At 32.1% G+C, this 12,653-nt stretch overlaps 1 protein-coding gene across 7 annotated transcripts in view; it reads left to right on the top strand.

The window, feature by feature from the left end:
• The first annotated feature begins 2,514 nt into the window (after positions 1-2,514).
• LOC117109033 (protein unc-13 homolog B-like) overlaps positions 2,515-12,653 on the top strand; it is a 101,859-nt gene continuing 91,720 nt past the window's right edge. For 2 of the 7 annotated variants that reach the window (XM_033251274.1, XM_033251281.1), the window contains exon 1: positions 2,517-4,601. In XM_033251274.1, the coding sequence (XP_033107165.1) occupies positions 4,200-4,601 (402 nt within the window). In that variant the 5' untranslated portion in view covers positions 2,517-4,199. Of the gene's footprint in view, positions 4,602-12,653 lie in introns of all 7 variants that reach the window. The other 5 variants (XM_033251288.1, XM_033251297.1, XM_033251263.1 and 2 more) reach the window with 4 other exon arrangements.

The following is a 12,653-nucleotide window of genomic DNA, read 5'->3' on the forward strand; positions in this document are numbered from 1 at the left end:
CAGTTGTCTAAAAATAATCCGTAAGGTCTAGTTTCATGCATAGCTTTTCGTAAAACCTGATACAAAGTTTGCAGTCGTGTCGTTTTTGTAGGTATCCAAGTATATCATCATAAGATGATGTCACTCAAGCTAAGCTTTGTTTGCATTTATATTGGCAGATACATTACGGTAGTCTATAAATAATCCAAATTATAAGGTCTGATTTCATGTGTTGATGGCCTAGCTTTGTGTATACATCATCACAGGTTGGCAGTGCATTATGGATGACAATCTGATCAGCTGATGAGTGCTTATGTTGCAGTTATTGCAACTGATTGGTGTTTCATTTGGAATTGATTACCATACATATGTGCTGTCTCTTATACACATCTAGATGTGTATAAGAGACAGGTGTAAAACACCAGTAAAAGGGACTTATTCTTTCATCAAGCATAAAATATGACAGTACCATACAGACATAGAATAGATGACAAAAAATCACTATAGTAAGGACATTTAAGAAACCAATACAATTCCAACCATATGTTACATGTTAAAGTTAACTGTAACCAGTAATATTTTGAATAAATTGTTTCAAATGCAACAATAAATGCTGTCTAGACATAAGTTATATAAAAAAACAAACTAGTTGACAGAGCAGTTAAATTGCAAACGACATGGTAATGGAAGCAATCGATCTTTTCGAGTACCGCATCGAGAAATGTAGGCCTACTTTTCGCTAACGCTTTGATGCTATTAAGAAGTAAAGGGTGGACCTCATGATGGTTCTCATCTCCATCCAGAAGTGATTGATGATTTCAGGAAACAAAACTGAAATATTTGACAGTGTATTCCTGGTGTATGTTTTCTTGTGGTGAATACATACATTTTTTTTTTATTATAAGAACACTAAGGCTGAAATTGTTTAAAAAATAAGAAGAAACTAAAGCTGAGGTAAAATATCCTGTTTTAAATCCTAAAAAAAAAAACCCCAACAAATCAGGTTAGTCACATGCAGTAAAGTATTAATTACCTAAAAAAAAAAAAAAACCCCAACAAATCAGGTTAGTCATGTATGTTTAAAAAGGTTATATGAACATTATATCTTCTCCATTAATGTCATCAAATGCGATTTAATCTAAAGTTTTATCAGGGAATGACACAAAATACTTGGCTAAACTTGTGCTGAAATTTTCCCCTCAAACAGTCCCGGTGTCTTCCTGCCAACAAGAGGGTCATTGATTGCAAGTTACAATGTGAAATAAGAACAAAATAAGAATATTTTGAGCCTTAAATTGGCAAAGAAATATAACACTGATCATGGGCAAAATTGTACTGGTTCTTATAACAAAAGAAAAATGTATTGTAATTCAGCAATTTTGTCTTAACTTTAATTTGAAAGTAATGGGACACACCACAAACATACAATTATATCTTCATTTTTATAAATTTAAAAATTTCATTGTGCAAAATGTAGATAAAGTACATTATGTTAATAAAACACAATTAATATTGCAAATGTAATGTACACACACACACAAATTAAGGTAAAACAGATCAGTTTGTTAAAAAGATAGTAAAAAATTATGCTTTGATGTTGAGATATATTTTGAATTAAGGAGCCCATAATTCAAAAATATCTAATTCAAATTCATACATACTAAAATTTATTATTTATTACATTTAGGATAAAATATTGCTGATATGTTTGCGTTGAAATATCTAGTACCATACAGTAGACAATGGAGTAGAATATCATTTAGTAATGATGGATACGATGAAATATTAGTAGAATCGTCTAGTACTGGTTGATATGATGAAATATTAGTGTTCGTAGTAATAGATATAATTTGGGGAATATGATGAATTATTCATGACCATAGTAGATATCCGTGATCGTAGTTGCAAAGATCATTTAATCGTGAATATGATAAAACATCCTTGATCGTATGGGTGAAAGTAAATTATCAATAGCAGTGTTAGAATTTCCTAAGGGCCATGGATTCAAATCTAATTTATGTACGAATAGATGAAAATATTCATTGGCTCGAATTGTTTGTTTGGTTTTGTTTTCTATTAATATTGTATTGATAATAATAATAATAATAATATTAATAATAAATAATCATCTCCTCCCTCAGGGTTTATTGCAAACTGAAATTAGATTGCTGTGGGTTGTTTATGTGGACACACAATGTTTTCTAGATAATTACGTAATTTTTCAGTTTTCCTTCATATGTACTGTAGTTGTTCTTAGTATATAGATGTATATATTTTGAGTCCCATAAATTTAATTTGGTAATTTGGTTGTCAGAGCTACTGAAAGTAATCCATTATGAAAATAGAGAGGCCGAGTAAATGTAAAGAAATTGTGTTTTGCTCAATGAAATTATGCTGCGTACTTGGTGATATATATATTGCATGTAGCCATGTTGAACTAATGCTTTTATAATAACTACCTTGTGACGTCACCTATCTAAACAATTACAAAGGCTTTTGATAGGGTAGAAGCTATATGTAAAGACATCAATGGCTCATGGCTGGATGATGAGAAATGAAGGAACTACTAAGAGTAAGATGAGCACACCACCGCCGGTTATACTGTTAAAGAGGGTTTTATTGTACAGGGATGATCAGTAATCATAGAAATTATTTGGATGACAGCGATGTTTCCAATTGACAACGAAAGGAATCGTGACGGCAATACTGATGATAAGAATTTGAATGGCTGATGGTAGGATCACTTCATCACAAGGACTTATTGCTTGGAGCATTATATTGATTCCCTTCTTGATAAATGACAGCCTTTAAAGTTACTTCAAATTCTATATATTAATCATATTTTTTCAGCCAGAGCACAAAGGTTGGTGATGTTGCTTCTGTTTTGAGTGCTGTCTCTGTAGCATACGGAATGTTTATCTGTTACAGTTTGCTATAAGTCTGGCATCATCATCATATAATTGTTATGTTCATCTGCTTCGAAAGTGCTGTATTAGATTACAGTTGGAGCGATAAAACACTTCCAGTGGCATTAGTACTCTCTGCACATGCTCACTATTATAGACATACTTTGAATCACCTTTAAAATTACTCAACGATAAAAAAAAAAAGGATCTTGCAAAGTATTACAAGTGCTAATGTAAAGATGTGATGAAGCAATATCAGCAGTGGTTAGAAACTTGCCAAAGGATCTACTCTGTATTCCAGATTTATTACACATCTGCAATCTGTCTTGTTGGATAAACTTCAGTTTTGGAATTTCCTCCAATATTGATTTTCTGCGGTAAAGACATTTGTCATGCGATAATCACTATTCAGTTTTTTTCTTGAAGATTTCATGAATAATTGTTGTTGTTTACTAACCATTCAAAAGAAGAATCAATGTGTTTTAGCTGAAGATGGTTATTTACTAACAACCACAAGGGAAAATAGTTTGTATAATTGCGAATTGTAAAATTAGACTGTAAACAGACTCCTTGGAAGTGCACAAGCGCACTGGGAAATATATTATCTATTTTAAGAAAGAATATCCAAGATATAAAAGTAGAGGCAAATAAAAAGAAATAAAAATTAACTAATATTACAGAATATGAGTCAATATGGAAATTGCCTTGGTATATGTCTAGTCCCTTGATAGGAAGCTATCAGTCAGTAGTGTATATTCTAGAAAACTGGTGGATAAATTGTGAGGATCGACGCTATTGCAGTCACAGTATCCGCTATGCTGTGCTAAGCATGTATAAATATTGATATGATGACTAGTGATAGTGTTGTCTAAATGAGATGGAAGTGTGCTGAAAGGGACTGCCTCACTAAACACTGGAGCTAGTTGGTTGCTCGCTCAACTGGAACAGAAATACTCATCTGGATTGTACATACTAAAAGGATTATAGCACTATATTGCTTCAATGTACAATATTATTATTACTCCCTAGGATGTTATACTTACCGTTAAGCTGAGCGCCATCGTTTTAACAGGCAGTTATTAGAACCATCATCAAGTCAGAGATTCAGGTAACAGAAATGTTTATATAATTGAGTCACCTCTTTTCACACATAGTGTTGAAAGTTAAGTATGGAAAGGATGCGAGATACAAAGCAACAAACAAACAAATCAAGGGAAAGTATTACTATTTTTGGTGAAAAAAAGAAGATATAACAATATTTACTGGAATTGGTAATTTAATACGAGTGAAGTTTAGTGAGCTACCTCATCGGCGATGAAGCCTGTAAAGCAACAGTCACACTCACCGGATGTGGAGGAAGCCATCAAAATGTTCTTGCACAATGATGGTGGGAGGAAGGATGGTTCAAAGACAGATCAGTACCAAAGGAACCGTCGGAGAACGCTTAACAGAAGCAGTGCAGTTACAGACACGGACACATCGCAAGATTCACCAGAAATGGATAAAAGCTCGATATTATTTGAAACATGTAAAGTGATGATTGCCAACAAAAAGGCAAGAGAAAATGCTTTGTCGAGAGATAAATCTGATTCTAGTTCACAGCGTTCTTTATTATCTATAAAAACGGATCATGATGGAAATAGTTCGGACTGTGAGGATAAAACCGGTAGTAATGAAAATCCTCCCAAGGAGAAAAAAAGATTCTGGTGGACTGTGGTAAGTGTTTTAATTCAATATTGTCCATGAAGAAAAATGATTAAAACAATTTACATTTTGTCATCTCTGAGAAACAATGTCCGTAAGGTCATTGTCACCGCACATCTGCTTCTCCCCCTGCTTCGGTAATTGATCGTACAAGTTACATGACCTTCAGATAGGCTATGAAATCTTTTTAAAGGTATATCAAAAATTTTGTTGGCATATTTTATACTCCTTGTATTTTTTTTATTATAAAAGGTTGTTATTTATATATTTATTTTAATATTAAAAATGGTTAAAAAAAACTGCACTGTAACATAATATTCGGTCTATGAAGTGTTCTTTATAATGATTTGATTCATCTTAAGACTTTAACTCTTGACATTGATTCTGTCTCATACAAACGTCATTTACAAATTATTTAGCAGGACAATTTTATGGAATACATGGAATGAAAATGAAAAACAAATATTGGATTGATCTTACTGGCACTAAACAAGTAGTGCTTGAGAGCCGACTAGATACCAGCATACCTAATTACAAATACTAAAAGTTTTCATGGTGCGTGAATACAGTGCCGTAATACGAGAAACTCTTTAAGCTCTGGTTACACTTTCAAATTTTATGTGACATATATCTGATTTGCCCATATAACTTAGGATATGACGTTGTCGTCATAAATTTTGTATATGGGCAAATCATAGATGTCTTCTACAGAAAACTTTATAATAATAATAATAATAGTAGTAATAATAATAATACATTTAATAATAATAATTAATAATAATAATAATAATAATAATAATATATTAAATGCTTGAGGTATACCATGTAGATAGTTCTGAAAAGCATTTTTCTGCAAGCATTTACTATATTATTACTGCACCCACGCAAACCTTCAAACAATAATAATGTTACATTTATATAGCGCATTTGCCAGAGCTTCTATGTGCTTAAATAAAATAAAGAAAAAACTTACTCAAGTATTAAACTAAAGTAACCAGGATTGCCATGAACAGTAAAAACCATCACTACCACACGGTTCCACTGAACTGTTCACTTGAAATTTAAGGTGCAAGGTACACAATACACGGTGTGCCATAATGTGTTTATGTTATATTCATAGTATGAGCAGGGCATCTGTTAGTAAAGGCATTACTCATATTATGTTAATATCTTGTACTTTAATTTGGGTAATCCTTTTATATATATATTTTTTTCATAATTTTGCACTCCCTTTTGCTATCCAAATCACACAATAATTTATTTATATATTTTTTCAGTTCATTTGGTTTATATGAGACACTCAAAACACAACATTTTATTTAAAAATCTAAATTTACAATATGAAATAAAGGTCAGATGACAATATCCTTATATTAAAAATTCAAAGGTTTCCTGGTTTAATTGCAGTGGAAGTTTTTTAAAAATATTCCTCTACTGTTTCATTTCCTTAAATTAATTTATTATTCTATAAAATTAATACTGTAGTAAAACTAGCATAGCATAAACTAAAGCCAGTCAGTGTCTTCCAAATCTTCTTGAAGAAAAATCAAATTAATATCAAATTAAGAGAAGAAATGCAATCAAAAACCTTAATGCAATTTATAAGGATTATCTTAATTTGCTTATTCAGTACAATTCATGCAAGATTGCATAGTAAATATACAAAAATATTTATCAAAGTGATTGTGAAGTATGATTGAGATTGTGCAGAGACATTAAGGAAATTTGATGTCAAATGACTTGTAAATATGTTTGTATAGAATGTTTAGGTTCATACTACCACAGTGGTATACAGGATCTGTAGTACTACTGAATATTAGGTTTATGTGGTCACATCTTGCAAAAGACTAGTAAGTCTGTCTGTGTGCAAGGTTTCAGTTGCCATGTGCACAGAATATGCAAGAAATTTGCTTTGTGTCCTAAGATTATTTATTGTCCAATATAAGAAAAAAATTATTTTGAATAAACGTATAAAAAGCCTTTATCTCTAATAAACATAGGCATTAAGAATTATATTAAATTGTGGCAAAGTGTACAAAGAAAATATATGATTTGCAGTGTAGTTTGAGTTTTGTTTGTCAGATCTACTGACTGAAAGTCACTAATTTCATGTATGTTTGTATGAAAACAACTTTCCATTTTGTTATGTTTTAGTTTAGGGTGTATATCTCTGGCCATTTCATATGTAAGCATTACTGTTCCACTAGTTTTATCAAGTTGTCAGACAAGTTTGAGAGTGATAAAGGTTTTATGACACTCCAAAATGCAACATACTTTATTTTACGACTAGGCTCTTAGTGCCATATACAGGTAAGTGGCGGATCCAGAGGGTTTAAGGGGTTCGGACGAATCCGCCTCTGTGAAGAAACGTAACAAAAAAATACAACTGGGTCCTGGCTTACAAAAGGCATGCTAAAACCTACCTAGGCATAGGTTGGAAGATTATACAATTACTAGGCTTAGCCCACCTAGTTTTCAATTAAATAAATTATACACACAGTTTTTGGTTTGTCGTCGTAATAATTTATGTACAAAGTGCGTTCTTTAGGCCTATAGGTTCATCGATCCATTGAAGAAAGACTACATAGGCCTAGCCAACTACTCAATGTTGTTGGAATATAATAATATATTGCCTGTCTTTTTTTCCTCTATGATAGGCCTAAAGAATGAGATAAAATTACCTAACCTTTTCTCAAGAGGGGGAAAACCTTGAATTTTTGAAGAATTTAAAGGTCATTAAAAGATTCTTCAGAAGTCAGGAAAGCTCATTTCTGACCATCTAGGAATGAAAATTTTTCCCAGGGAGGACCCTGGTACCCTCATTTAATTTTTGGGGTTTTTTGGAAAACATTTTGAACCTCCCTCTTTTAAGTCCTGGATCTGCCCCTGCAGGTTGTACGTATTTAACAGATTTGTGGTCAATTTTTCAGACAGTTAAAATGAAGTTATTGTAATAGTGTTAGGCAAATGTAGCATGGGATTAGAATTGTCTATTTTTCTTTTTGTTGTTTTGATATTGTACGAAAAAAATATCCGCTAATATATTTGTTCATTGTGAACTTACCTGTGGTCATCGGATACAATATACACTCATCAGATACAATATACACACATCTATACACTCATTAGATACAATAATGCTCAAGTAAAATGTCTCCTTCACCCCTTGGGGATTATTCCTAGTCATGCTGTTTAGCGCGCAGCAAACCAATTTCATTTTATGTTATTCGACTTCCTACCCGAGTACCAATTTTAACTCCTAGGTGAAGATAGACATAGAAAGATAAAGTGTCTCACCAAAGGACGTGAGTTATGTGACGATCATCATGCTTGAACTCATCACCCTTTGATTGACAGAGCAAAGCATTTCTGTGCACACGATTCAATTATTTAATATATTTGATTTCAAAAAGAGAGTAATTTGTTACAAATGTAGCAATCAAGGCATATGTTCTGATATTACAGTAAAACCTGTCCTAGGGTCATGAAGGGCTTCAAATAAGGTTTACCTACTCAATTTGTAGGAGCAGTTTGGTGCAGCATTTGTGATTACGCTTCTCAACGTCAAGGATTTTCAAATAATAGATGAAAAGTTATTACAAAAATCCTTATTTATAGGCCGAAATATACAAATTAAAAATTCAAATTTAGTTTTCATTTTGGATTATAAAAAAAAAGTAAAGAAATATAATATACACATAATGAGCATAAATGCAACATTAAACTCGCAATTTGTGGTGAAAGATCAGGGAACTAAAATATTAAGCAGGGTGAGAACATTACCATAAAAATAATCAAATATTGTTTTATGGGTAATCAAATTTGAAAGCTGTTGAATGCAAATTGAAATTGGATTCTTGTCATGTGGGAATTGATTCCATTTACAATTAGGCATAATGCACCTTTCATACTAATAATAATTATCATATGCAAATCATGTATGATCGAGTCAAAGCTTTTTAGGGTTTAAAGACAAAAAGAGCAGAGTACAACCAATCTACCATTATATTAGGTGTTGAGGTTCTATCTGGTGCACATTAGTCACGTAACTTGAACCTTTTGACATATGAACTGACCTGTCGTGAACTCTATAACTCAAGCCAGTCAGCTTGCCAGGTTGGATACATTGGACCCAAATTCCTTGTGACTTTCAGTAAACTTACAACCAATTGGTATTCAGTATCATTTTTTGAAGGGGTAGCTTTTGTTTTGTCACTAGACGTAAACCTGTAGCTAGTACTTATAGTGATACATATGGTATCTTTTACAGATTTCATTATGAGAGAAATAACAAATTGGATCTAGTTTCGAATATGAGTTGAAAAAGAGAGGCCTTAACGAGAACAAAGCAACGGCCTACATTTTCTAAGCCTAGAGCTAGTTATGTGATAGATTTTGTTAGGCGAGTGATTTTGGACTGACTATGGAACTTTAGATCTCATTGAAAATATGGGTACAAGAAGAAATAAGAGGTATTGATATTAAGACAGTGAGCTGGTTTCTAAGCCTGGAGCTACTATTGTTTATATGAAATTTGATAGGCTAAATACCATGGTGGCATAGGTTCAAGTTAAAAGTTTTCTATTTTCTCTCAGGCTGATTCTCTCAAACCGCTACACCAGATTTGAGTGATGCCTGGCGTAAGTGTATGTATGTCAACGTACCCTATGAACAGTAAATACAGTAATACATTATAGATAAATCCTGCCAAAGCTGTTTACGATTTAAGTGATATATAGCAGATTGCTCGGACATGTGCGGGCGTTCTGAGTTTATGGCCAATCGAAGACGTAGACTAAGCAGTGTGACGATGCCATTATTTGCTAGTTAACGCTCTCCAAGCTGATTTATTTCATCAATCAACCATCGAACACTTTCCATTCCAAAGGTCTCCATGTTCCGTTATGTTTTGTCAAGTTCTTGTGTCTTCTTCTTGCATCGCATCAAATTTTGCAATTTATCAAGCTGATATCTACTTATGGAGCTCAACCACTCTGTTCTTAACTTGGAGCTTTTATAGATTCTTGATGTACCCACAGACCCTGTGATATACCATATAGTTACCTCATCCCATAAACCATATCATGTAACCCAATGAAACACAAGTATTTTACACTGCGCAAAGCTATTAAGATCGTAATTTCATATTATCTGTTTTAAGTCATCATACTTACTCTGATGTCATTGTCAAAATAATTCTTTATCATAAATTATTGTTATGCATATTCACATGTATTCACATGTATTAATATAACATTCTAAATTTCCAAATACCACCTGAAATTGGAGTATCCTCCAGTTCAGTCTTCAGAATCATTGAAATTTCAAGAAAAAAATTAGTCTAATGGAAAAGAAAAAAGTTGTATCAGCAGATATACACTACAAAAATGTATGCGGAAATGATATACTGTAGTCAGACATTTAGAGTTCAGAAAATACCAATATTTTTATATCTGAAATTGTATAATTTCATATACCTTGGAGTCATAATGACTGGTACGTTAGAGCACAGAGAATTGCATTAAGCTGTGTCCTATAAAACAGAGTGACAAATTATCGTATTTGTGTATCAAAATGAAATTGTAAAAATAAGAAATTTAATATTCCCAGTTAGGTATTCTGTAGTATATTGTCACTATTTAAAAACATACCATTTTTAAAGAATATATATGGAAACATATATATGGAAACATATGCAAAAGAACACTGAATTGCTGTTGAATTTTCAACTTCATAGAAGCACAGATCAGAAAAATTCAGATTTTGCTGATTTATGGACTTCTGTACTGAGAAATGAAAATCCATTGATTTACCAGCTAGTTGAAAGTCTGCAAAGAATATAGGAAAGATTACTTTATGCATCATCTATTTTAATGGCGAGGAACAAATTTTCTTGTTCTACTGTAGTACTTTACAGTTGTAGTAAGCTAATAATTTACTTAAATACACAAAGGACTAAAAGCAATTCAAATATTTTCTTAGATTATGGCTCAATATAGATAAATGTATCTTGAAGGATTACTTCTACAATCTTTCAGAATTATCCTTACAAATGGTAACTGAAGACAGCAACTCATTTTAAATATGATATCAACAAACCTAGTTAATCAGTTCTATGTAACATGTCAGGGTTTTTTTTTTTTTTATTCAACCATTTACCTGTAGAATTATTTAACATTTTGTTATTTAACTTGCAACGATGCCTTGATATGCATTCCAGTCTATTCTTGCTGTCATTTCTATTCCCAATAATACAGTACCTGTGCCTGGTTGCTTTTGAGTTTAGTGTCCAAATTGAATATGATTAGATGGATTACTAGTTTAATGACAACAGATTGATTAAAAATTTTTTGAACAGAATTTACCTAATGTGTTGATAATTCAATCAAACATCAAAACTATTTGCAAACAATAGAACTTGCTTCATTTAAAGAGTAATGAACTGTTGTCAAAAAAGTATTTGTTACTAATTAGAAGTAATGTGGTGAGACTGTTAGAGATAGATATTGATCAAATAATTATCTGATAAAAACAGAAAACATGATGATAAGCAGCTGTGTGGCTGCCAGTTTAAGGTAGAGTCAGTGTGATTCTGGAAAACCTCAAAAAAAGAATTTTAAAGGCTAAGAAAATAACCTTCCCAAATTAGAAATTATTGCTGATTGATTGAACAATTCTTGTTTAAATGTATTAGTTTATACTTGTGGGTTTTACTGATTGTATACTTTAATTGATTGACTTTAATTGATTTATATTGATTGATTAAAATTCATTGGTTTTAATTGATTTAAGGCCTGTGCAAGAATATAATAAATATTTCATTATTTTATGCAGCTGTTATTTTAAAAGCAAAACTTTTTCTCATTTTAATTAATTTATACCTACAAAGCACTGGTGAGCAATTAAAAATGAAATTTAATAATTCATATATTTTTAGCTTAGCATAGAATGTATATCCTTTTGAAGACCACGACGCTTAGAGCTGATTTCAAAAATCAATTCGCATATGGTAATCAGAAGAGAACTTTGTGTGGACTGCTGTATTTCTACACAATATAAGCACCTAGAATCACCAAAGGCAATTGTCAAATCTACTCTGATTGATTTTGCAAGTGCATTTAACACTATCATACCACACTTAGTATCGGAAAGGTTATAACAACTAGGTTTTCTTTCACAAACTTCTTTGTCGTATATTCGATTCCATATTCAGTTGTGAAAAGATCTCATTTACTGTAATTCAGGGCCAGGGTTTTCAAAATGATGGGCAATATGTTTTTATAGCTTGTTTAGCGAAATAGATTTTTAAAACATTGTAGGAGGTGGGTGGAAAAACACATTTTCCCTTTCATATAATAAAATTTCCCTGCTAAAAGCATGTACCAGTAGGTGAATGAAAATATATAATGATGTGTACAACATGTCATTGTTGAATGTTAGATTATTTTAAAATGGGAATATTTTCCAGCTCTATTCTTGTTGCCATTTTTATTCCCAATGTAGCTGGCCTGGTCTTTTATAATATTAAACCCTTAAGGTTAGATCATCAAATATACTGGCGACATAGTGATATGGAGTGTTTCTCTCTTGGGATGAAAGCTCATAAGGTAAAAACAATTGTGAATGGTGTGCCAGCCATTTACTAACGTTAATCGCAGGTGAAACAAACGGAATGATTTTTTATTCCCTAGATTAAGTGCTCTACATAATCCATTTGATAGCAATGGTCAGTAGTTTGTGAATATAATTACGTAGGTATTATTGTCTGTATATTTGTTCCCGTCCCTACGGTGACATTTAGTGATGGACCGATGTTTACGATGACAATGATGGGTGAACTCGGAGCTCAAAAGCTCTTTAACCCTCTAATATATCAAGCACTGAGTAACAGTAAGATAATTTGAATTAGAACAGAAACACTGTCCATGAATACACATGTTTTATAATATTCTAGATTGTTTATGTGCCTAGAACTTTGACCTACGTATGTGCAAGTGAAGCTACAAGATGGTTTATTCATTCTGTATGCAATCTGATAATATTATTGGCAAGCTTGTACGTTGT

The sequence above is a fragment of the Anneissia japonica genome, unplaced genomic scaffold (genome assembly GCF_011630105.1).
Source record: "Anneissia japonica isolate Jap-2015-1 unplaced genomic scaffold, ASM1163010v1 scaffold26_len2425191_cov177, whole genome shotgun sequence".
Taxonomy (NCBI): Eukaryota; Metazoa; Echinodermata; class Crinoidea; order Comatulida; family Comatulidae; genus Anneissia; species Anneissia japonica.